The sequence below is a fragment of the Bos grunniens genome, chromosome 15 (assembly GCF_055505025.1).
Source record: "Bos grunniens cultivar Pamir isolate PY7600 chromosome 15, Bosgru_T2T1.0, whole genome shotgun sequence".
In the NCBI taxonomy this organism is placed as follows: domain Eukaryota; kingdom Metazoa; phylum Chordata; class Mammalia; order Artiodactyla; family Bovidae; genus Bos; species Bos grunniens.
In genome coordinates, this window is record NC_141179.1 from 84,074,902 (window position 1) to 84,101,637 (window position 26,736).

General features: G+C 42.1%; 2 protein-coding genes across 3 annotated transcripts in view; both read left to right on the forward strand.

Annotated features, from left to right (window-relative positions):
• MS4A3 (membrane spanning 4-domains A3) overlaps positions 1-26,736 on the forward strand; it is a 40,714-nt gene that overhangs the window by 2,454 nt on the left and 11,524 nt on the right. For both annotated transcript variants that reach the window (XM_086341898.1, XM_086341900.1), the window contains exons 2-3: positions 3,810-3,874; positions 5,514-5,611. The gene's annotated coding sequence lies outside the window, so the exon portion shown is untranslated. The remainder of the gene's footprint in view (positions 1-3,809; positions 3,875-5,513; positions 5,612-26,736) is intronic.
• On the forward strand, positions 13,253-26,466 carry OOSP2 (oocyte secreted protein 2). The gene is given in 4 exon segments (XM_086338234.1): positions 13,253-14,123; positions 14,125-14,158; positions 19,913-20,100; positions 23,352-26,466. Coding segments are annotated over 4 exon segments (372 nt in total). The 5' UTR covers positions 13,253-14,081; the 3' UTR covers positions 23,460-26,466.

Consider the following 26,736-nt stretch of genomic DNA (forward strand, 5'->3'; position numbering starts at 1 on the left):
TGACTGAGTGACTGAACTGACTGATTTCCTCTAAGTCCTTGTTAAACATTTCTTTCATCTTCTCAATCCTTGTCTCTAGTCTATTTTTATGTAACTCCATTTTGTTTTCATGATTTTGGATCATCTTTACTATCATTATTCTGAATTCTTTTTTTGGGTAGACTCCCTATCTCCTTCTCTTTTGTTTGATTTGGTGGGTCTTTATCACGTTCCTTTTTACTGGCTGAATATTTCTCTGCCTTTTCATTGCTGTGTTTGTTTAGATTGCTCTTTAGATTACAGAAAGCGTGCCCTTTCTGTAGGGTGGAAGTTTGTGGTTCCACTTTATTGTGGAGTCTGCTCCCTGTGGGTGGGGTTGGACTAGTGGCTTGTCAAGGTTTCCTGGTTGGGGAGCATTGTGTCTGTGTTCTAGTGGGTGGAGCTGGATCTCTTTTCTCTGGAGTGCAATGAAATGTCCAGTAGTGTGTTTTGGGGTACCTGTGGGTTTGGCATGGAACAACAGACTGGTCCCAAATAGGAAAAGGAGTACGTCAAGGCTGTATATTGTCACCCTGTTTATTTAACTTATATGCAGAGTACATCATGAGAAACGCTGGACTGGAAGAAACACAAGCTGGAATCAAGATTGCCGGGAGAAATATCAATAACCTCAGATATGCAGATGACACCACCCTTATGGCAGAAAGTAAAGAGGAACTAAAAAGCCTCTTGATGAAAGTGAAAGTGGAGAGTGAAAAAGTTGGCCTAAAGCTCAACATTCAGAAAATGAAGATCATGCATCCGGTTCCATCACTTTATGGGAAATAGATGGGGAAACAGTGGAAACAGTGTCAGACTTTATTTTTCTGGGCTCCAAAATCACTGCAGATGGTGATTGCAGCCATGAAATTAAAAGATGCTTACTCCTTGGAAGGAAAGTTATGATCAACCTAGACAGCATATTCAAAAGCAGAGACATTACTTTGCCAACAAAGTTTCGTCTAGTCAAGGCTATGGTTTTCCCAGTGGTCATGTATGGATGTGAAAGTTGGACTGTGAAGAAAGCTGACCACCGAAGAATTGATGCTTTTGAAGTGTGGTGCTGGAGAAGACTCTTGAGAGTCCCTTGGACTGCAAGGAGATCCAACCAGTCAATTCTAAAGGAGATCAGCCCTGGGATTTCTTTGGAAGGAATGATGCTAAAGCTGAAACTCCAGTACTTTGGCCACTTGATGCAAAGAGTTGACTCATTGGAAAAGACTCTGATGCTGGGAGGGATTGGGGGCAAGAGGAGAAGGGGATGACAGAGGATGAGATGGTTGGATGGCATCACAGACTCGATGGACGTGAGTCTCTGTGAGCTCCGGGAGTTGGTGATGGACAGGGAGGCCTGGCGTGCTGCGGTTCATGGGGTCACAAAGAGTCGGACATGACTGAGCTACTGATCTGATCTGATGGGTTTGGCATGGCTTTAGGCAGCCTGTCTTTTAATGCTCAGGGCTGTGTTCCTGCTTTGCTGGAGAATTAGCATTGTATATCTTGCACTAGAACTTGTTGGCTCTTTGGTGGAGCTTGGTTTCAGTGTAGGTATGGAGACTTTTGGGTGAGCTCTTGTCTATTAATGTTCCCTGGAATCAGGAGTTCTCAAGTTTTGGAGTTAAACCTCCTGCCTCTGGCTTTCAGTACTTCTGTTACAGTAGCCTTAAGACTTCTCCATCCATACAGCACAGATGATAAAACATTTAGGTTAATGGTGAAACAGTTCTCCACAGCGAGGGACACCCAGAGAGATTCTAGAGTTACATGGAGAGGAGAAGAGGGAGGAGGGAGATAGAGGCGACCAGGAGGAGAAGAGGGGGGAATCAAAAGAGGAGAGACCAATCTAGTTAGTAATCAGTTCCCTAAGTGAAAATGGATATTGAAGATTAGATTCTTAAAGGTACAAAAATGATAGCAAATACAAAAAGCAAAGATTAAAAATCTAGAATAGAGGTTAGACTGTTCAAAGTACAATATAAAAAATACCAAAAAAACACAAAAATTAAAAAATATATATATGAAATTTGCTTTAAAAATAGGATCTTTTTTGGTAAGGTAATAGTAGGCTATAAAAATGAAAATTAAAAGAGTAATAAAGAACTTAATTTTTTTAGTTAAAAAGTGATAATAGTAAAAATATACCTAGGAGTTTCTCTGGAGCTGTGTGGGCAGTGTGGTGTCAGTTCAGTTTCAGATATTTCCTTGTTCCAGCTTGTACTTGTTCTCAAGGTCTAGACGTCCCCTCCAATGCACAATGTTAACTATAGGGTTTTAATCCGTTGCACCTGTCACTTCCAAGCTGTTCCTTCTTCTTTGTCTATTTTGGCTTCCTCTGATTGCAAGCCTCTTCAGTGTCTAATTTCTGCCCTGACACAAGGGGGCAAAGGTGGTCACTTATTTAGGCTCACTTGTTCAGTTATTTTGTTGGGAGGGAGGGACACTTCAAACAAATATCACTGGTGTGTCTATGTGGGGAGAGCTCCCAGTGTGTGGACCATACTGGGTTTGCCCCAGCTCAAGGTGGCATGTGCTTCCCAGGTCTACACTGCTCAGGCTCCAGGTTTCTCTGCAAGGGTACTGTCCCAAGTGGCCCCTGAATTTCGTGCACTTCCCAGGCCTAAGCTTCTCAGGTTCTCGTGTACTCCACAAAGGCACAGACCTGGCTGGGAGTGTATTTTGTGCCCTTCCCAGGTCTGAGCAGCTCAGGCGACCAGATGCTTGGCGAGTGCACCATCTCAGGTGAGCTGTGTGTCTTAATCAGCTCCCCGGTCCTGGCCCCTAGGCTTCCCAGGTGTGCTGTGAGAGCACGGTCTCGGGTGTGCCATGTGTCTCCTCTGGGAGCTGACCTCCGTCTGTGGCCCTTCTGGTGGGTGTCTACCGTTCAGGCTCCAGGAAGATGTGGTTCGCAACTAGGAGCCTGCCCGCAGTTTGGTGGAGGGTGCTGTCTCTGGGGCCGAGATTGCCCCTTGCCTTCTGGCTCTGGCTGTCGCCTGCCCACCCCTCTGCCTCTGGCTGGCTCTCTTTTGGCATTCTCTCACCCTTTGTTCTGATGTGGGCCAGCCTAGGCGCTAGAGCCTTCATGGGAAAGTTCTCTGTCTCTATTTTGCTTTGTCTCTCTGGCCATCCCTCAGTGTGGGCTGCTATCTCACCTTAGGTCCCTCAGATTGTCCTCAGGGCATTTAGGCCTGGTCCTCACCCTAAGCCTGCAGCCCACGCCTCCCTGTCCAGCCCCCAGTCGCTGGTGGCGAACTCAAGCACCTGGGCTGCTTCTCTGCTGGCAGTTGCGGTTGGAAAACTGTTTTTATTCTGTGGGTTTTTTTTCCTCCCAGGTACGTTGTCCTCTGAGACTCCAAAGCTCCCATAGACATACTTGTGGGAGGGTTTCCTACTGTGTGGAGCCTTCTTCTCACAACTCCCTCCCAAGGACAGGTCTCCATCCCTCACTCTTTCGCCTCTTTTTTTGTCTTTATTTTGTCCTACCTCCTTTTGAAGAGAATGGGCTGCATCTCTGAGTGCCTGGTGTCCTCCGCCAGCATTCAGAAGTTGCTTTGTGGAAGTTGCTCAACATTCAAATGATCTTTTGATGAATTTGGGGGGGAGAAAGTGGTCTCCTCATCCTGTTCCTCTGCCATCTTGGGCCAAACTCAATTTATAAATATTTATTAAAATTTATAAATATCTTAAATCAAAATTTGACATGCTATTTTGTGAAATTTATAAACATATAAACCAATAATGGCTATAGGTAAGGGATGCATTGGTTACACTTGAGTCATTACAGTATTTTACAGGTATACCTAAGAGAGATTGAGACTTCAGTTCCAAACTGCTGCAATGAAGAGAATTCTGCAATGAAGTGAGTCACATGGATTTTTTGTTTCCTAGTGCATATAAAGTTTATATTTACCCTACACTTTAGTCTATTAAATATGCAATAGCAGTATGACTAAAAATAAGTACATACACTTTAAATAAAAAATACCTCATTGTTAAAAAATGCTAACCATTATTTGAGCCTTTACCAGGCATAGCAGTAACACTAAAGATCACTGATCACAGATCACCATAACAAATACAATAATAAAGAAAAATTTATAGATACTGTGAGGATTACAAAAATGTGAAACAGAAATGAAGTGAGAAAATGCTGTTGGAAAAATGGCACCAACAGACTTGCTTGATTTAAGGTTGCCACAAAGCTTCAATTTTTTTTTAAAGGTAATATCTGCAAAGTGCAATAAAATGAGGTATACCTGTAATAGGTTCTGTGGTGGAAAATTGCTGCCCTATTTCCCAACTCCTGTATTCCTTCCTACTTAAGCCATAGTGAAATATCTCAAGAACTTTTATGTAACAGTTTCTTTTCATTTCTCTTTTTTATTTTTAAAATTATGAAAGTATAATAACATATTTATAGGAGATTTGGAAAATACAGAACAAGGTTACATATTGCTCCACTATGTATCGAAATCATACAGAATCTGTTCTCATCGCTGTGGAATTATGTTAGGAATCACTATCAGAAGCTATTTGAGAATAACCCACATATTTTCAGGTACAATGTGACATTTACCAAGACAGACCTTTGACTCAGTCATTGAAAGCCTCAATAAAGTTAGAAGACTAAAAATAACTCAGGATGATTGCAGAGAAGAAAGAATTTAAGTGCAAAATTAATACCAAAATTAGTGAAAGAAAGTGAAATTGTTAGTCGCTCAGTTGTGTCTGACTCTTTGTGACCCCATGGACTGTAATCCTCCAGGCTTCTTTGTCCATGGGATTCTCCAGACAAGAATACATGCCTGGAGAGTGGATTGCCATTCCTTTCTTCAGGGGATCTTCTGATCAAAATCAGTAATTAATATCAAAGATACTTTAAAAATTCCATGTATTTGAAAATTAAATGTCCACTTTATTTTTTTTAATTTTATTTTTAAACTTTACAATATTGTATTAGTTTTGCCAAATATCGAAATGAATCACTTTAAATGATGGTTGTATCTAAAAAAGCCATAACAAGGAAAGTTAGAGAATATTTGTAACAGAATAAAAATGAACAGAATTTACCAGAACTTGTTGCATGCAGCTGAAGCTGGTCAGTGCAACTAAGTTTTGTAAGTTTCTTATTTGTATGGCCGCTGTTTCTCTTCCTTCCTTACAGGAACAGTTCTTCTCTTCTTGGAGTACGTAACTTTCTTTTAATCCTTTGGTTTTAAGTGAAAGAGTTAACCCTTAGTTCTAGTGCATAAGGCAGCCTTACTAATCCTGGTACTCTGGCTTCCTGAGGATTGCTCTCCTCTTACAGAGCTGAACTTAGTGCCTACAGAGCATCATTTGCCTTTCTAATAAAGTTCTTTTTAAAGTGAGTTTGTTCTCCTGTGTGCATGTTTATGAGCAATTTGGGGAAAAAGGAACTTCCCAGACTTTTAACTTCAGAATGGAAGCAATTTTTAAAAATTTCTATAAATCTGAATAGTTTGTTCTCTTCTTTGAAGAAACCTCAGGTCCTGACTTGCAAGGCATTGCAGAGTTCTAGGCAACTGCATCTCGTGGAGTGTACAGGCTTGCTCATCACCTCGTGCTCTGGGTGGCAGTGAGTAACTGTTCTACTGTAATAATGGTTCTCTAATTAATCCCTCTGTCAATTCCTTCCAATAATGCATGTAAAATAAGGTAAAATCAGAGGTCTCTTTGTAACTGTCTCAGAATAGTTTTCTTGTTGTTTAGTTGGTAAATTGTGTCCAGCTATTTTGCAACCCCATGGACTGGAACCTGCCAGGCTCCTCTGTCCATGGAATGTTCCAGGCAAGAATACTGGAGTGGGTTGCCACTTCCTTCTCCAGGGGATGTTTCTGACCCACGGACTGAACACATGTCTCATGCATCTCCTGTATTGGCAGGTGAATTCTTTATCACTTGTGCCACCAGAGAAGCCCATCACAGAACTGTAGACTGTTTTATTATAGATATCGTAATATGGATATTTAATACCCTAATCTGTTCCCTACTCTTCGCTGTTCTCTAGCTTTTTCCCTCTTTGCATTACTTTCATTTTTCTATGTGATAATAACTTTAGGTCACTTTGAGAATTTAGATTTCTCTATCTCACTCGTATAAAGTGCTAGTATCTTGGGAAAAAATTATATTCTATGGCGCAGTTTCTGATAATTTTAAACTAAAATTTGGAATTAGAATCTTGTTTAATCATTTGGTCAAATATCTTCATTTTTCAAGCAATGGATTAAGGGACAGCAGTTTCAAAAATCTTACACATATCACATGCTTTTAGGAGTTCTCTCAAACCTACTGTGGATTCTGAGTCAGTTGACAAAAGTAATAGTTCATTTCAGTTCAGTCGCTCAGTCGTGTCTGACTCTTTGCGACCCCATGAACCGCAGCACGCCAGGCCTCCCTGTCCAACACCAACTCCCGGAGTTCACTCGGACTCTCGTCCATCGAGTCAGTGATGCCATCCAGCCATCTCATCCTCTGTCGTCCCCTTCTCTTCCTGCCCCCAATCCCTCCCAGCATCAGAGTCTTTTCCAATGAGTCAACTCTTCTCATGAGGTGGCCAAAGTACTGGAGTTTCAGCTTCAGCATCATTCCCTCCAAAGAAATCCCAGGGCTGATCTCCTTCAGAATGTACTGGTTGGATCTCCTTGCAGTCCAAGGGACTCTCAAGAGTCCTCGCCAACACCACAATTCAAAAGCATCAATTCTTTGGTGCTCAGCTTTCTTCACAGTCCAACTCTCACATCCATACATGACCACTGGAAAAACCATAGCCTTGACTAGACGGACCTTTGTTGACAAAGTAATATCTCTGCTTTTGAATATGCTATCTAGGTTGGTCATAACTTTCCTTCCAAGGAGTAAGCATCTTTTAATTTCATGGCTGCAATCACCATCTGCAGTGATTTTGGAGCCCAAAAATATAAAGTCTGACACTGTTTCCATTGTTTCCCCATCTATGTCCCATGAAGTGATGGGACCAGATGCCATGATCTTCATTTTCTGAATGTTGAGCTTTAGGCCAACTTTTTCACTCTCCACTTTCACTTTCATCAAGAGGCTTTTTAGTTCGTCTTCACTTTCTGCCATAGGGGTGGTGTCATCTGCATATCTGAGGTTATTGATATTTCTCCCAGCAATCTTGATTCCAGCTTGAGCATCGTTCAGCCCAGTGTTTACCATGATGTACTCTGCATATAAGTTAAATAAGCAGGATGACAATACACAGCCTTGACGTACTCCTTTTCCTATTTGGAACCAGTCTGTTGTTCCATGTCCAGTTCTAACTGTTGCTTCCTGACCTGCATACCGGTTTCTCAAGAGGCAGGTCAGGTGGTCTGGTATTCTCATCTCTTTAGGAATTTTACACAGTTTATTGTGATCCACACAGTCAAAGACTTTGGCATACTCAATAAAGCAGAAATAGAACTGGAACTCTTGCTTTTTCGAGGATCCATTGGATGTTGGCAATTTGATCTCTGGTCCCTCTGCCTTTTCTAAAACCAGCTTGAACATCTGGAAGTTCACAGCTCACATATTGCTGAAGCCTGGCTTGGAGAATTTTGAGCATTACTTTACTAGCGTGTGAGATGAGTGCAATTGTGCAGATGACACCACCCTTATGGCAGAAAGTGAAGAGGAACTAAAAAGCCTCTTGATGAAAGTGAAAGTGGAGAGTGAAAAATTTGTCTTAAAGCTCAACATTCAGAAAATGAAGATCATGGCATCTCGTCCCATCACTTCATGGGAAATAGATGGGGAAACAGTGGAAACACTGTCAGACTTTATTTTTCTGGGCTCCAAAATCACTGCAGATGGTGACTGCAGCCATGAAATTAAAAGACGCCTACTCCTTGGAAGAAAAGTTATGACCAACCTAGATAGCATATTCAAAAGCAGAGATATTACTTTGCCAACAAAGGTCCATCTAGTCAAGGCTATGGTTTTTCCAGTGGTCATGTATGGATGTGAGAGTTGGACTGTGAAGAAAGCTGACCACCGAAGAATTGATGCTTTTGAACTGTGGTGTTGGAGAAGACTCTTGAGAGTCCCTTGGACTGCAAGGAGATCCAACCAGTCCATTCTGAAGGAGATCAGCCTTGGGTGTTCTTTGGAAGGAATGATGCTGAAGCTGAAACTCCAATACTTTGGCCACCTCATGCAAAGAGTTGACTCATTGGAAAAGACTCTGATGCTGGGAGGGATTGGGGGCAGGAGGAGAAGGGGATGACAGAGGATGAGATGGCTGGATGGCATCACTGACTCGATGGATGTAAGTCTGAGTGAACTGTATAATCATAAGGGATTTGATTTAGGTCATATCTGAATAGTCTAGTGGTTTTCCCTACTTTCTTCAATTTCAGTCTGAATTTGGCAATAGAGTTCATGATCTGAGCCACAGTCTTGTTTTTGCTGACTGTATAGAGCTTCTCCATCTTTGGCTGTGATACCTCTAAATGTGTGAGGATAATCAATAGCAAAACAAAAAGAGGATTATAATATGTAATATATAGAGAGAGTCTCTCGAAAAAGTTATGAGCCTATTCAGTCTAAAAAAAAGTAATATAAATGAAAGTAAGTGTTAGAGGCCCAGTCTCCCAGCAAAGTTTATTCTTTGGCTTAAATTTCATTTTGGAATATAAAATCTATATGTGAAATCCAACATTATCATAAAATGTTGGGAAAACGTGGCTTATGCCTGTAGGGGAATACAGATTGTGTATTAGTTTTCTGTTGCTCTTGTAGCAAATCGCCACAAGTTTAGCGCCTGCAAATAACACTCGTTTATCACAGTTTCCGTGGTTGGAGTCCAGGCACCGCTTGCTCATCTGCATCTCACAAAGCTGGGATCAAGTAGGCTGTGTTTTTTCTGGAAGGTCTTGCAGGCTACGGGTGCTCGGCAGAATTTAATTCGCATAATTGTAGGACTGAAGTCTGTTTCCTTTGCTGGCTGTCAGCTGGAGGTAACTCTCAGCCTTCAGAGGCTGCCGACATGACTCTCCATGTGGATGCTTTCAAAGACAGCAGTGGTCCCGTCCCTTGCAGCTTTCAGATTTTACCTACATCCCCTTCTTGTTTCCAGTCAGAGAAAGGTCTCAACTTTAAGGCTTTAAGTAACTACATTAGGTCACTCAGATAACCCAAGATGGATGCATGCTTCTCAGTCATGTCCGACTCTGTGCGACTCCATGGACTGTAGCCCGCCAGGCTGCTCTGTCCATGGAATTTCCCAGGCAAGAATACTGGAGTGGGTTGCCATTTCCTAATCCAGGGGACCTTCATTTGTTACATCTCCTGCATTGGCTGGTAGATTCTTTACCAACTGTACTACCTGGAAAGCCCCAGCCCAAGATAAGAAAAGTTAAACTGTTAGTTGCTCCGTTATATCTCTTTGAGACCCCACGGACTGCAGCTTGCCAGGCTTCTTCTGTTCATGGAATTCTCCAGGCAAGAATACCGGAGTGGGTTGCCATTTCCTTCTCCAGGGGATCTTCCCAACCCAGGGATCGAACCCAGGTCTCCTGTATTGCAGGCAGATACTTTACCATCTGAGCTACTAGGGAAACCCACTGATAACCTGCTTAATCTTAACTCTATCTGTAAAAGCCTTTCACAGCAGTACCTAGATTAGGTACTGTTTGATTGGACAAACTGCTGGAAACATCTTTAGAATTCTGTCTAATACAGATACTAATTAACTCTAGATGAAGAAAAATATAGGAGTCTTCATTGTGAAAATTCAGAGACATACAGAATAGATTTAAAGATAGCAGATTTGAGACTGCTATGCTAAGAAAATCCTGTTTGCAAAGTTGGCCATTAACCTGGGAACGTGGGTTTCGGGAAAGCTCCCACGGCCTTCACTGGTGAGGGGGCTCACCATGCCTAAACTGCTTGTGCAAGGTGTTGACTACTACTTGTTTTGGGAACTGGAGTTTCGGCGTGTGCTGGTCAGAGGATGGTTAGGTGATCAGCTCCTGATACAAAGCCTCAGCACTGGATCTGTGATGACCTTCCTTGGTGGATAACAACTCACACACTGTCCCAGCCATTGCAGGAGGAGTTAGCACATTCTGTGGGCCTCCTCTGGGTCTTGTTCAGCTCACAAGCCAAACAATTGCATCATCTTCATGCTTTGATGCATAGTAGAAGTGCTTCATTCATACTTTCCATTTTTTTGAAGTTTTAAAATCTTTTAATAGTTCATTACACAGTATTTTTTAAAAATACTTGGGCCTTTTAACTTTGTTGATCTACAGACAGAATTCAGAGTAATTTCAAGGAAAGAAATGTGCTTAAGTTATGGCTAGGTAAGATACCTATTCAAAACAAAGTTGTTCCTACTATAATCAAGCAAATTTTATACACAACTAGTTTGGGATATGACCTTTATTGAGCTGATCCACCAGAGAGGAAATAATGTCTGTACAAAACCAAATGTTTGTTACTATAATTTCTGCATCACAATTAAAATCCAAACAATTTTTTAAAAACAGTCAACTCTATCAAAACCCACTACTTCAGAATCAATAGCCTCTTTGAAGCCACTGCTGCTACTGCTGCTGCTGCTAAGTTGCTTCAGTCGTGTCAGACTCTGTGCAGCCCCATAGACAGCAACCTACCAGGCTCCCCCATCCCTGGGACTCTCCAGGCAAGAACACGGGAGTGGGTTGCCACTTCCTTCTCCAGTGCAGGAAAGGGAAGAATGGAAGTGAAGTCGCTCCGTCGTGTCCGACCCTCAGCGACCCCATGGACCGTAGACTTCCAGGCTCCTCCATCCATGGGGTTTTCCCGGCAAGAGTACTGGAGTGGGGTGCCATTGCCTTCTCCACTTTGAAGCCACAGTAACACTTAAATATGGTTAAGATTCCAATGCAGAAATTTGGTTGGTTGGAAAGCTAATTAAACTTCAAACTTGCTCAAATAGAATCACAAAAAGGCAAAGTTGTGCTTTTCATAGAGAGAGAGTCCTCTGGAGTTACCAGGACTGGGCCGCTGTTAGAGTATTTAGAGTCCTGCGATAACAAGGAATCCAGGCATCCTGTGGACAGTCTTCCGTTGTCCTTTCTTCCCAGAGATTTGTGGATGTGTGGAATGATGCCACCACCAACTGTAGCCTTGATGAGAGAGTCCAGTTCTTCATCTCCACGAACAGCAAGTTGCAAGTGATGAGGGGTAACACGCTTCACCTTCAAGTCTTTTGCTGCATTTCCAAGGACCTCTGTGGGAGCGACAGCGGGACGGCTGCACTGTGCACAGTGGCCGTCGCACCCACATGTCCACGGCTGGTCGTCCTAGATTTTAGGTGTCGAGGGAGACAGCCCCCTGGAACACCCTGAATTCTGCTGCGGCTCAAACAAGCAAGGCAGAGAAAGGACCCAGCAAGAACCGCCGCCTGCTCCTTCCTCGCTCCGCAATTCTAACTGCCCATACTTCCTATTTTTTTCATGCAGAATATTGAACAGACATGTACTCAAGAACCGATCAGCAGTTAGTAAAAGGAATAATTTTTACTGTTTTGACTCTTAAGTGAAACTGGCTTCTCCCCTATCTACCTTGAGTAGTATGTGGTGGTGAAGAACAGTGATGACTAACAGCTCGTTGCCGCAGCCGTGGTGCCTTAGGCAGTGATGCTGACCACTCCTGTTTTCATCTGTGCGAAGGTCAACTGGTGAAAAAGGCATTTCGTGTCTTATTATTATAAAAATAATCTGGATCCTGCGGGCCCACAGCATCCAAGGAGGATGTTCTCATTTGAAGGAAATACACACTAAAATACTTATGAATGAAGAAGTATCTTATCAGCGACTTACTTCCTAAAGGTCCAGGGAAAGAAAAATTCTCATATTTGTAAAATTCTCCTAAGATGCTTCAAAAATGACTTGCATACTCTCTCTGCTTTATCCACTTAACATTAAAGTTATATTGAAATTCCATTATCTTTTCACAGCAACATTTGGTATTAAAATTGGAATATCAGGAAAATGAACTTTGTTCATTTTTGTGGCTTCAAGTAATCCTTGGAACATTGCCCAGAGCTTCCCTGGTGGCTCAGGTGGTAAAGAGTTTGCCTGATGTGGGGGAGACATAAAACCCTGGAATTGACTGTGCTCAAGTTTGAGAAGAATATGTTATATATTTTTTGTATGCTATTAATTATGGCCAGACTGGTTACATTTATCTCTTTGAATATTCAAGAGAAACTTGAAAGGTGGGTGATATTGTTATCTCCTTTTCACAGAGTGTGAATTTGAGCCTTCACTTGTTTAACCTTCCCAGGTTTACGTAAACCAAGAGTGAGGAAGCTAGACTGTGATTCCAATTAAGCTCTTAGCTGAAAAAACTAGATGTTTATGAAAGTGAAAGTGAAGTCGCTCAGTCGTGTCCGACTCTTTGCGACCCCATGGACTGCAGCCTATCCGGCTCCTCCGTCCATGGGATTTTCCAGGCAAGAGTGCTGGAGTGGATTGCCATTTAGTGGACTAATTTAAAAGATAAATGTAAAGTTTATGAATTTTAGATGGTATAGATGTTAATAGCATCAGGAGAAAATGTTTTAAAAAAGAAAACGTTGTAGGGACTCATCTTTTCCTTCAGGCCTCCTTCACCTTTGTGACGGGAATGTCCAGGCTGTCTAGATTCGGGCACTGTGTGAATCCCACTCTGGGCTTTCATCGTCCACTAGAGAGCATGTTGCTGGAAACCGAAGTCCTTTTCATGACACGCAGGGAAGCCCTGTGCAAGTGCTTACTCGAGAGCAGATCGTAACATTAAAAGGGCTTCCCAGGTGGGGCCAGTGGTAAAGTACTCTCCTGCCAATGCAGGAGACATGAGACTCGGGTTCGATCTCTGGGTCGGGTCGATCCCCTGGAGGAGGGCATGGCAACCTGCTCCGGTGTTCCTGCCTGGAGAGTCCTGTGGACAGAGGAGCCCGGCAGGCTACAGTCCATGGGGTCGCACAGAGTCAGACAGACTAAGCGACTTAGTGTGCACACACGTGTAGCATTAAAAATATAATTTAGATGTCATTAAAACAATCATATGCCTTCAACTCAGATTCTTTGAATTTTATTTACTCTGAGCCTTGATTTCCAAGTTCACTTTAAAACTAAAAATGTCACAATTGATATTTTTGGAAAACATAAGAAAAGTCTTTAGCTGGAACTTTGATTCCAATTATTAAAATGAATGTATATTGTGTATAAAATTATGTATGTAAAACATAAAAGGACAAAAATATATATTTAGCCTTATTAGATTAGCCATGGGGTATAAGCAAATAATTTTAAGGCTTGACCTGAATACTGTAACTAAAACAATCTATGGAAGAATCAGCAGAGATGAATTTGTGAATTTTCCTGAGGCCAAGAAAGATGGTTTTTCTTAGATCTCTGTCTCCTCCTAAGACTCCTCGGAAAAGACCTTGATGCTGGGAAAGATTGAAGGCAAAAGGAGAAGGGCGCAGCAGAGGATGAGATGTTCCATTACTTACTCAATGGAAATGAATTTGAGCAAACTCTGGGAGACACTGAAGGACGGGGAGGACTGGCATGCTGCAGTCCGTGGGGTCACAAAACGTCGGACATGACTTAGTGACTGAACAACAACAACTCCTCCCAGGAATTTAAGTCACTTTATCTTCTTTGCTGCTGATTGTTCTACAGCCAAACCCATCAAAATTAAGAAGTAACAGTCTTTTGGTTTCAAAAATGAATGATACAGACTGTTCAGCTAAACGACACCTGGCAATTACCGAGTGAACAGTGTTCTGTAACTAGCTTTTACTGGCAGTGTGTGCCTTGCCAGCCTCCCTGGCTGTTTCACAGGCCTCAGGCAGGCGGTTATCAGTTAGCACTTCTCGACCTCTGCCTCTTTGAGCATCGGCATTTGCATAAACAGGAGCATCTCAGCCTTTAGGTTGTAGACACCGTGGAAACCCCCCCATGCGTGATCTAACTAAGTAGCAAAATGTGGCATGCGTCGCCACGTAAAATCACGTAAGCCGTTACCACTTCCTGTTTCCTGAGACTCCTGTGCAGGGCTCTGCTTACATGGAGGTCTCTATGACTTTAGAAACCTCCATTCTCCTTGCTTGCCTGGATTTGGCCGTGCACTGAGAACATCCGTGGTAAGTGCCTGGTTTTGGAGAACGCTCTTGGAGGGTTACTCAGAATGATTCTCCATCTTTCCACGCAGCCTCTCTCCTCTCCCTGCAGATATCCAATATTACCATTTGCTAGAAGAGAAGTAATGTCAGGCAAACTGGTCTTGAATTTGTATACTGAGGACACGTTTTAACTTTCTAGATGTCTGAGATGTTTCTTTCTTCTGTGTTATGGTCTTTCCTCTATCTGAATTCTCATTTGCAGTGATTCCTCAGAAACGTTCCTGGCTCTGTTTCAGGTTGCCCTTTCAAGCCCGCTGCCAATTACTAGTACTTGGTTGTATTGTCAGATACTTGATTGTGTCTTTACTGGCCTCCTGCTGCCAGACCCCTCATAGCTCCCCCTGAGGATCATACTGCTCTTTCGTTAAAAAAAAATTCTATCTCACCTTCACCCAAATTCATCACTAGTTTTGCAAAGATAAAGCTGAATCAGTGTTTGTTCTGTCTGTAAATTGATTTGAATACCTTTCCTATTTTCCTGGTGTATTCTGGATGAGACAGCCATAGCAGCAGACATAACATAACTGCACACAGCCCTGCCTGGCTTTTCCAGGTGAAGCTTATATATTCTCACAGAACAAAAGTAGCCCGATGGCCAAGTGAGTACCTCCTGACGTGCATGTCCAGGTACATTGAGCTCAGCTGTTACACAACCGTGCAAAGTCATTATTTACAGAACATGGGGCGAGAGGGCCTGGCGCCAGCTTGTTAATTCCCTCACAGATATGTAAATAAACACTGTCATATAGAAAAGTGAAAAGTGAAGGTGAAGTCGCTCAGTCGTGTCCGACTCTTTGCGACCCCATGGACTGCAGCCTATCAGGCGCCTCCGTCCATGGGATTTTCTAGGCAAGAGTGCTGGAGTGGATTGCCGTTTCCTTCTCCAAAGGAGATAATAAATACGGTCGACCCCTTTGATACATGACTATCTTGCTCAGAGTCAGCTTAAACTTTCTTGTGAGAAGTATGAGATATTAAAATATTGGTGGCAGATGGTCATTTTTAAAAGTTTATTTTTTTTACACAATTTAAAAAGGTTATATTACATTTACAGCCATTACAAATTAGTGGTTCTATCCCCACGTTGTAGCCTGTCTTACCCCCGACAGTTGTCCCTCTCACCCCCCTACCCTGCGCGGCCCTCCTCCTGCCCCGTGACCACCAGCTCTCACCCCCCTAGCCTGCACGGCCCTCCTCCTGCCCCCGTGACCACCAGCTCTCACTCCCCTACCCTGCGTGCCCTCCTCCTGTGCCCGTGACCACCAGCTCTCACCCCCCTACCCTGCGTGCCCTCCTCCTGCGCCCGTGACCACCAGCTCTCACCCCCCTAGCCTGCACGGCCCTCCTCCTGCCCCCGTGACCACCAGCTCTCTGTATGTGTCAGGCTGCCTCCTTTTTGTTATGCTCGCTGGTTTGCTGTGTTTTCAGGTCCCACGTAGAAGCGGTATATGGTATCTGTCTTTCTACATCTGACTTACTTGGCACAACGCCCTCCAGGTCCATCCCTGTTGCTGGAAGTGGCAACGGTTCCTTCTTTTCTATGGCTGAGCAGTATGTGCCTTTGAGTGTACATGACACCTTCTTTACCCATTCATCTGTTTCTGTGCCTGCTCAGTTGTGTCCACCTCTTGGAGACCCCGTGGACTGGAGTCTGTGGTTCTCCTCCGTCCATGGGGTTCTCCAGGCAAGAATACTGGAGTGGGTTGCCATTTCCTCCTCAAGGGGATCTTCCCAACCTAGGGGTCAATCCCGCACCTCCCGCGTCTCCTACGTTGCACGCGGGTCTTTACTGCTGAGCCACCAGGGAAGCCCAGCTCCTGATGCTGAGGTTGCTTTCATAGCTTGGCAATTGTAAGCAGTGCTGCTATCAATGCTGAGGCGCCTGTATCTTTTTGAATTAATGGTTTTTTTTGTATCTATCTATCTATCTATCTATCAGATTGTTATTTTTAAGACACTTGCTCGACTAGCTCTTCCAACAACACTTACAGGGAGATAATTTAATGAGTTCTTATTGTGGAAAAATTATCTGATTCTTAGCATTTTTACAGTTACTACATAAGGAGAGTTTACTAAGTATATCTGTCAAGAGTATTGAGTTGACGTCAATCATGATTACGATTTGTGACTTACAGCATAAGTAATTAATTTTTAGATGATATACAAATTCTAATTATAATGCATTATCAAGGTTGGCATCAGTGACAAGCTATCTAAATTGCATTAGGAAGAAAATCTTGCTTCCTTATAATTTTTCTGATCATACACTCATCCACTGCATACTTACTCACCACGTTTTCCAAATGCAGCCTTTAAGTGCAGCTTTAGGCTCCGAACCCCTTACCAATTACTCATCACCTTGCATTCTTTGGCTTCCCTGGTGCCTCAGTGGTGAAGAAGCTGGTAGGCCTGGGTTTGATTCCTGGGTTGGGAGGATCCCATGGAGAAGGGATGGCTACCCACCGCAGTATTCTTGCCTGCAGCAGAAATCTTCTCCTGAACAGAGGAGTCTTGTGGGCTACAGGGCATGGGGTCAGAGAGAGTTAGACCTGACTGAGCGACTCACTTCTCACTTTCTTACATTCTTCAGGTAGGAGTTACCTGAATTATTATCACTCCTATGATTGCTGCTTTGCTATTTGACTTTTTTTCTTCCTCCTTTAAAGACATGCTGACGAAGGGCTGGAGGCGTTGGTCAGACTTCAGTGACTGAGTTACTTATTTGTGGAATGAGAGAGTACTACCTTTGCTTATTTTCTGGGGTTTGTTAGGTTCCCAAGAGAGAATTGATACAGTAACTAAGGAGACCTATGAGAGTTTAGGAAATTTGTCTTAAATGTCACTCCAACCCAGTGTAGCTTAACTTTCCAGTTACTTTTCCAAGGTAGAATCCTTCCCGCGAGCACACTTTTGTTTATCCATTTCAGCCCAGTCCACATCTTAGTCAGAAGCTTCAAGCACAATCAGCCTGGTTGTCAGAACCTAGCATTCTAGCTGACTGTGGGTCTTCCTTCTGGAGGCACTGGCTGGCTCGGAAATATACTGTGTTGCAGTTTGCCAGTTTATTTTAAGCTAACAGTTGAGCGTCTGCAGCATTCAGGCCCTGTCCAGCCAGCAGCAAGAACTCTGTCTTTCTATACATGGGATTGTCAGCTACACTTTCACTCTCCTGCCCTTCCATTTTCTTCTTTGTTTTTAATTTCCTACTGGAGTATGAGAAATGAAAGTGTTAGTCACTCAGTCGTGTCCCACTCTTTGCGACCCCGTGGACTGTAGCCCGCCAGGCTCCTCTGTCCACGGGATGCTCCAGGCGAGGACACTGGAGTGGGCAGCCATGCCTTTCTGCATCTGTCGGAGTGTAGCTGCTTCACAATGCTGCGTTAGCTCCTGCCGTGCAGCAGAATGCACTGGCCATACACACATGTATACCCCCTCCCTTTGGACTCCTTCCCACTCGGGTCACCACAGGGCAGTGAGGAGAGGCCCCAGGTCTCTACAGTGGGCTCTCACTGGTTATCTGCTTTATGCCCAGTATGGGCACTTCTTCTTTAAGCGAGGGGAGGGCTTCAGCTTCTGCTCCTGTAGCAGTCCTGCATGCAGATGGCACTATCAGCAGGGCTCCAGTTAAGGTATGCGTATGTATTCTGCTTCACTGTGAATACAGTGAAGAAATGAACCCCATGTTCCAAGCGTTGGTTTATTCTGGCTTGGATGATGGGTTCATTACAGCTGCTTATTTGTTGTTTAGTCACTCAGTCGTGTCTGACTCTTTGCCACCCCATGGACTGTAGCCCGCCAGGCTCCTCTGTCCATTGGATTTCTCAGGCAAGAGTACTGGAGTGGGTTGTTATTTCCTATTAATGTCAAAATATGAAGGTAAGATGAAGGCCCTGTTACTCTAGCTTTTGTAAAACAGGAGGTTGTATCAGATGAGCTTGAGAGTCATGTTTTGGGTTGTGATTCTAATGCCTTAATAAATACAGGATAGATAGCAGCTGTATAAGAACAGTCTATTTCCTTGAAAAAAATCTTTAAAAAATGTTTCTCTTGTTGGTGTCAATAGATATATAAGTTTGTGTTGTGATTTGCTTCCTTTTCACAATTGTTTTTACATTTGTATATTTATAGATATAGCTATAATTTTCCATGTTGTATAGAAGTTGATTGCATAAACACATTATAATTTTAAAATTAATTAATTTATTTTAATTGGAGGCTAATTACTTTATAATATTGTGGTGGTTTTTGCCATACATTGACATGAATCAGCCATGGGTGTACATGTGTTCCCCATCCTGAACCCCCCTCCCACCCCCCTCCCCATCCCATCCCTCTGGGTCATCCCAGTGCACAAGCCCTGAGCCCTGTCTCATGCATCGAACCTGGACCTGCGATCCATTTCACATGTGATAATACACATGTTTCAGTGCTATTCTCTCAAATCATCCCACCCTTGCCCTCTCCCACAGAGTCCAAAAGACTGTACTATACATCTGTGTCTCTTTTGCTGTCTCACATATCGGGACATCATTACCATCTTTCTAAATTCCATATATATGTGTTAGTATACTGTATTGGTGGTTTTTTTTTTCTGACTTGCTTCATTCTGTATAATAGGCTCCAGTTTCATCCACCTCATTAGAATGGATTCAAATGCATTCTTTTTAATGGCTGAGTAATATTCCATTGTGTATAAATACATTATAATTTATTTCTTCATTCTGCTGTTATTCATTTGGCCTGGAATATTTTGTTCATTTTTTTTTACATTTCATTTAGCTTTGAACATTTGTTCATTTACATTATGATTGCTAATATACTTGCAACATATTGCTTTTATCTTTTTTGGTTTGTTTTGTCTTTTCTAGGTTATTTGAAATTTGTTTACTTCTATCTATTTTGTTCTTCAGTTTGGAAGCTTTGCAATCTCGTCTATTATGCCCTCCCAGCTACTTATCATACATCTTTAAATACTAAAGCTAGTAAGTCTTTGCTTTCCTTCTGAACAGTAGAAGGACTTCTGAAACTCAACTTTGGTTATCCCAGGAAAACCTCTGGTTAACGACTGTCTAGCACAGTCAGAATGCAGTACACTTTTGCTTCATTTCCAAGGGAAAAATGACTCAATTAGGAATAGTGATTATTATTGATTTACTGAAGTTCTCAGTGCAGAAAAGAAGAAAGGGTTTTACATTAAAACTTTCATGAAGCTTCCAGACATGGGTTTTCCCTATTCAGAAGATTTCCTCTTGTGAACGTGACTGTATCTGGTTCCAATTGCTGTAAGTATGAACCCTGCCTTATCCTTTTCCCTCTTTAAACTTATCCCTTGGAATGCATCACCCCTCGTCTAATGCATTGCAATCTATCACAGTCCTTCCGTCCCCTTACGTGCAACCCTAACTGTATCATTCTCTTTGGAATCTAATCCCTTTAAGAGGAGACAGAGAGCTGAAAGATAATGATGTTCTTATGCGCTGATTTTTTTTTCCCCTGTGAAATAACTGAAATTTACATATTTGAGGACATAATTATGCAGATATTTGGGAGAATTGTGTTAATATGAAAACCCTTTACATGGTGTTCTCGAAGTTATTACCTTTACCATAGAAAGAAACATTGTTCAATTAATCACAAAATATAGTTCAATATTCTTTGGGCTTTCCCTTAAGATAAATACACAGCTGACATTTTCTCATATGATTCTTTCTGCAGTGAAAGTAAGCTGTTCCACGGAATTGGTGATGGTCTCTGTTAGCCCGTGTGCATACAGGCATCGGTATATATTTGCTGATGAATTATATCTGAGATCAGGCTGCCCCGTGACTTGGATACAAACATATATGTATGATTTTATTTACCCTGTCTATGAATGTCAGGATAAAGATAATAATAATGCTTATATGTTAAAAAATAACTTCTAGATTTTTTTTTCAGAATTTTCTGCCTGGTGCTAAAATTATTGTCCTGGTCGTGTTTTTTTTTGTTTTTGTTTTTGTTTTAAGAACAAATTTTGCTTCCAGTTATAGTAAGGTAGAGGGCTGTGTAATTCCTTAGTTACTGAATATTGACCCTTTCCCGCCGCAAGACCTTAGAGCACAGATTTCCCAGCTGGTCAGTGGACTGAGTTTAAGTTGTCTTTGGGCGCCTGTTGTGTTTCACTAAAGCGTAAGAGACGGTCTAGATTCCACTCACTGTTCCTAACGTGGGAGGCCACTGGCTCTGGGAAGATCTTTCGTATTCAACAATAGATAGCCATGCTCTGTGAGGATGTGTGTGTACATGGGGACTAGAATAAAATGTGGAATAAAATCTCTGAATTATTTTGCAAGGCACAAATCTTAAAACTGTGATGTTATCCTGGGGTGTTATCTTTTCATTGATTCCCAGATGTAAACAGCTTACAGTTTATACTATAGAAGTATTTGGGGCCAGTGCCTAATTACAATGGTCACCTATGAAGTAGATGTTGTCTTTGTTTTACACATGAGGGAGCTAGAACTTCAGGAGGTGTTTTAACAACTTGCCCAGGGATGCAGAGCCAGTCGGTGGTAGGTGATAATGCCAAACAAAGAAGAGACCCTTTAAAGCTTATGTTTGAAGCCACTCTGTTATTTGATTCCAAAGCATCTTTCTCAGAAGAACTAGTGAAAACCTTTTTGTTCAGATGAGATCAGATCAGATCAGTCGCTCAGTCACGTCTGACTCTTTGCGACCCCATGAATCGCAGCACGCCAGGCCTCCATGTCCATCACCAACTCCCGGAGTTCACTCAGACTCACGTCCATCGAGTCAGTGATGCCATCCAGCCATCTCATCCTCTGTCATCCCCTTCTCCTCCTGCCCCCAATCCCTCCCAGCATCAGAGTTTTTCCAATGAGTCAACTCTTCACATGAGGTGGCCAAAGTACTTGAGTTTCAGCTTTAGCATCATTGCCTCCAAAGAAATCCCAGGGCTGATCTCCTTCAGAATGGACTGGTTGGATCTCCTTGCAGTCCAAGGGACTCTCAAGAGTCTTCTCCAACACCACAGTTCAAAACCATCAATTCTTCGGTGCTCAGCTTTCTTCACAGTCCAACTCTCACATCCATACATGACCACAGGAAATACCATAGCCTTGACTAGACAAACCTTTGTTGGCAAAGTAACATCTCTGCTTTTGAATATGCTATCTAGGTGGGTCATAACTTTCCTTTCAAGGAGTAAGTGTCTTTTAATTTCATGGCTGCAGTCACCATCTGCAGTGATTTGGAGCCCCCCAAAATAAAGTCTGACAGTGTTTCCACTGTTTCCCCATCTATTTCCCATGAAGTGATGGGACCAGATGCCATGATCTTCGTTTTCTGAATGTTGAACTTTAAGCCAACTTTTTCACTCTCCACTTTCACTTTCATCAAGAGGCTTCTTAGTTCCTCTTCACTTTCTGCCATAAGGGTGGTGTCATCTGCATATCTGAGGTTATTGATATTTCTCCTGGCAATCTTGATTCCAGCTTGTATTTCTTCCAGTCCAGCGTTTCTCATGATGTACTCTGCATATAAGTTAAACAAGCAGGGTGACAATATACAGCCTTGACGTACTCCTTTTCCTATTTGGAACCAGTCTGTTGTTCCATGTCCAGTTCTAACTTGCTTCCTGACCTGCATACAGATTTCTCAAGAGGCAGATCAGGTGGTCTGCGATTCCCATCTCTTTCAGAATTTTCCACAGTTGATTGTGATCCACACAGTCAGAGGCTTTGGCATAGTCAATAAAGCAGAAATAGATGTTTTTCTGGAACTCTCTTGCTTTTTCCATGATCCAGCGGATGTTGGCAATTTCATCTCTGGTTCCTCTGCCTTTTCTAAAACCAGCTTGAACATCAGGAAGTTCACAGTTCACATATTGCTGAGGCCTGGCTTGGAGAATTTTGAGCATTACTTTACTAGTGTGTGAGATGAGTGCAACTGTGCGGTAGTTTGAGCATTCTTTGGCATTGCCTTTCTTTGGGATTGGAATGAAAACTGACCTTTTCCAGTCCTGTGGCCACTGCTGAGTTTTCCAAATTTGCTGGCATATTGAGCGCAGCACTTTCACAGCATCATCTTTTAGGATTTGAAATATCTCAACTGGAATTCTATCACTTCCACTAGCTTTGTTCATAGTGATGCTTCCTAAGGCCCACTTGACTTCACATTCCAGGATGTCTGGCTCAAGGTGCGTGATCACACCATCGTGATTATCTGGGTCATGAAGATCTTTTTTGTACAGTTCTTCTGTGTATTCTTGCCATCTCTTCTTAATATCTTCTGCTTCTATTAGGTCCATACCATTTCTGTCCTTTATCGAGCCCATCTTTGCATGAAATGTACCTTTGGTATCTCTGATTTTCTTGAAGAGATCTCTAGTCTTTCCCATTCTGTTGTTTTCCTCCATTTCTTTGCATTGATCGCTGAGGACGGCTTTCTTATCTCTCCTTGCTATTCTTTGGAACTCTGCATTCAGATGTTTATATCTTTCCTTTTCTCCTTTGCTTTTCACTTCTCTTCTTTTCACAGCTATTTGTAAGGCCTCCCCAGAGAGCCATTTTGCTTTTTTGCATTTCTTTTCCAGGGGAATGGTCTTGATCCCTGTCTCCTGTACAGTGTCATGAACCTCATTCCATAGTTCATCAGGCACTCTATCTATCAGATCTAGGCCCTTATATCTATTTCTCACTTCCACTGTATAATCATAAGGAATTTGATTTAGGTCATACCTGAATGGTCTAGTGGTTTTCCCTACTTTCTTCAATTTAAGTCTGAATTTGGCAATAAGGAGTTCATGGTCTGAGCCACAGTCAGCTCCTGATCTTGTTTTTGCTGACTGTATAGAGCTTCTCCATCTTTGGCTGCAAAGAATATAATCAATCTGATTTCATTAGTGAATGATAAAGAATTCTGAGTAACAGTTTGTTTGCTCCTATGCACTATTAAGATTTTTCTCCATGTATGTTAAATCTACTCTCACAGGTAACACTTCTCTCTGGCGCCAGTGGGTTGTCAGATTTTGAATGGGCCTGAAAGTCAGTAGCCATTGCTGCGATCTTGAATGTTTCTCTGCGTCCTATTCAAATATGTCTATGCCTCCCGTGTTACTAGGAATGTCTTCTGCTTGGCCTTTGTGCTCCTCTAGGTTGTTTCAGAGCAGGCGCTCCTTTTTCAAACAGAGCTGTACTTTCCCCCTAGGGATATACGTTACGGCCCTCAGAAAATCCCTCTGGAGTGTTCTGCCTCTAGGTGATCCTCTGAAGGTCAGTTTCGCCTTTACTTAGCAGACGCTTCTGCAGAAGCACAGGTTACAGAGACTATGACACGACTCACCTGTAAGCATGAGTCCAAACACCAAACTAGCACTTAAAATATTTTGAGTATGTTTAAAATTTTTTTCTAATGTAATATTAATTTTAGAATAAAAACTTCATACAATCTTGTTTACCTAGATTATTCTACAGTAACTGAACTGCAAAGCAAATCGTTAGTCACCTTTGTAACTGGAAGAACCAAGTATGATATTATCTTTCGATGTGTTCTCCTTCTTTTTCCTAAAAGAGAGAGTCTACCAATATAATAACAAAGATCACTCTGATTTCAGGGAGAGTTCTTATATCAGTTACAAGGATTGGAATGTGCCATCTGTCATTCACTTGCACTTTAAAATTTTATTTTTATTTTTTTATCTGAGTTGATTTACAATATTGTGTTACTTTCTTCTGCACCACAAAGAGACTCAGTTATCTATATACATACATCCTCTGTTTTTTAGATTCTTTTCCATGCAGATCGTTACAGTATTGCCAATAAAATGTTGTATGTAGCTGTTTACATGATGGGAATCTGTCTTTGGCATATGTGTGCACGCACGTGTGTGTGTGTGCGTGTGTGTGCGTATGTGTGTGTGCGTGTGTGTGCGTGTGCATGTGTGTGTGTGTGTGTATTTTGTCTGCATCTTCTGCATTGGCAGGCCGATTCTTTACCACTGAGCCACCTGGGAAGCCACACACACACACACACCCCTACATACACACATAAATACACACACACAGTGAAGAGGTAATCCTTTAGCAAGGCTTAAGTGTGTCAGACAATGTTACAAGCATGTTGCAACAACTTATTTAATCCTAATAGCCCCAAGACATGTATTACTATTCCAGTTTTACAGCTAAGAACATAAAAATTCAATAATTTCCTTGAACCATGCAACTGGCTCAAAATGAGTGATCTGTTACCAATCTTACAGAAAACGGCTTGAGCTCTTCAACCGCCGGGTACGAGGGTCGCTGTGGGCGTGTCACTTGTGTTAAAGTGCATTCCTTTCTTGTCTAATGGTTGAGTTTTTATCATGAAAGGATGTTGCATTTTGTCAAATCTAACCACTTCGGTCTAGTATAATATTGGATATTATATGGATATAAGATAGAAGTTTTCCTTCCATCTGGAAACTGATTCAGACCCCTGATGTTTTCAGATAGAAACCATAAAAGTTATAAGCACACTCACCAGTTCATTCAGTCCTTTTGTTAATCTTTGTGAAGCCATCTGGTTTCTCATTAGAACACCAGGACATATCAGAATTTTAGGAATTCTATATAATTTCTAGGATATCTGTATTAGTAACATTTTCCATACAATATAACCTGAGATTTATCACTCATTTGACAATACTTCCCATGTAATTCCATATACTAAATGAACCTAATCAGGGGCCTTCTGAAGCACCCCAAAGTTAGCTATAAGTCAAAAGTGCTTCATTAGAATTTGATTTAAGAAGATTTGTCAATAAATATCAAAAGGGTTTAGAACACTCAGATAGGGTCGAAGGTCATTGTGAATCTTATTTTATTTGGAAATGACCTATCTATTCAATAAACTTTCAACACTTAGTTTATCACAGCCCTAGAAATTCAAGTTACCCAAATGTTGAGAGACTCTTTTAGACAGATGTTCCTAAAGCATAACAGACATTCCCAAAGCAAAATTATTCTTAATAGAGTTTATCTAAAATCTCCTCTCTCATTTACATTTTCTTTCCTTAGAAGTTTCTTCACTCAAATTACATTCCTTGCTGAAAAATTTGTAACAGATATGTTATATTAAACCTAAGCATAATGCTTAATGTTAATGACTCTTAGACATGTCTATATTAGTTAGATCAACAAGCAAACATGAATACTAAGTATCTAATACTGAATATTTCCCAGTTCACATGAACCTGAAATTCATTTAGGTTAATTGCTTTTGGCAGGTTGATTCTTTGCCACTGAGCCACCTGGGAAGCCTTTCATTGTCTTAAAATTATACTAAATAATGTCACTCCTAGAAAGGCACGGTTTCCAAGCAATGACTTAAAAACTTCAGAGACCTTAGATGGTTAACTGATTGTTTTCCTCAATGAGAGTTACAGAGGTGTTAAGATAACACAGAGGTACTGTCCCCAGAAGAGCGTAATTTTGGTAAGTATGTGCACACCTCAGCATGGGTGGGTATAGGGGAAAACCCAACAATGCAAGTGTTGCTATTGAGCAACTGGATTAAGACAAATAAGCCTTGAGAAATACATCTATTTCCAAATAGATGGTCCCTTGTAAATGAATAACTAGACTGTTAGCTTTACTCACATAAAGATTTATTTTTTCATTTCGGAAATCAACCTGAAGTTTGAGCTTGTTTATTTATTATGATATTTCAGCACCAAAATGTAGCCAGCCTCCTTGAAAACACTTCCTCATAGTTAGGGGAAGTTGTACCCAGGGGAAGAAACCTCTATGAATCTTCTTTGGGAAGCAGTTTCCCGTAGTCCTTCTCTCTAAGGAATGAAGAAGTTTCTCATTTCATCCTTTATTTTGCGTGCACATGAGGAGCTTAGCTGCTAAGACCTCTGTGTGCATTCTGTCTCTAATCCTGATACCTGTTCTCCGAGGCGGGTATTAGGATCTGAAATTCACAGGTGAGATAACGAGCTCCTAGTGTTCATGCAACTTCCTGTCTGAGCGCTTTCTACAGCTCCAAATTTAAACAAGTACATTGAAAGGAACCGCTTTTGGGAGGTTCGCTTCCTCATAACTCTTCCCTTCCCTCCTTCGTGGCACTTTCTGCTCCTTCTTTTTTCTTCAGTATTCTATTCACAGTGGCCCTGGTTAATATGAGGCAGGGAGGCCACAGCTTTCACTGCTATCGCTTTGCATTTCTTTATGATTCCCGTTTGGTCTTCTCTGTGTTCAGTCCCTTCCTTCAGTCCCAGGCAGTTCCTTCAGAACCGCTGCTCCAGCCTCCATTGGCAGCTGTCAACTTGAAAAATATTCACAGCCTAAAAGTTGAGAGTTATGTTCTATTTGATGGGAATTTTTAGGAGTTCAAGCCTGGGAGGCAGCGTCTCAAGAAACGCTGAGAGAACTGCTCCCAGGAGGCAAGCGGGGAGGGGAAGCCACTTTACACAGAAGTTTTGCAGCAGAGGCAGGTAGTCTGCACGCCAGAAGCCAGAAGACGGTTGTTAATTACAGGAGAGCCAGACGTCTCAAGGC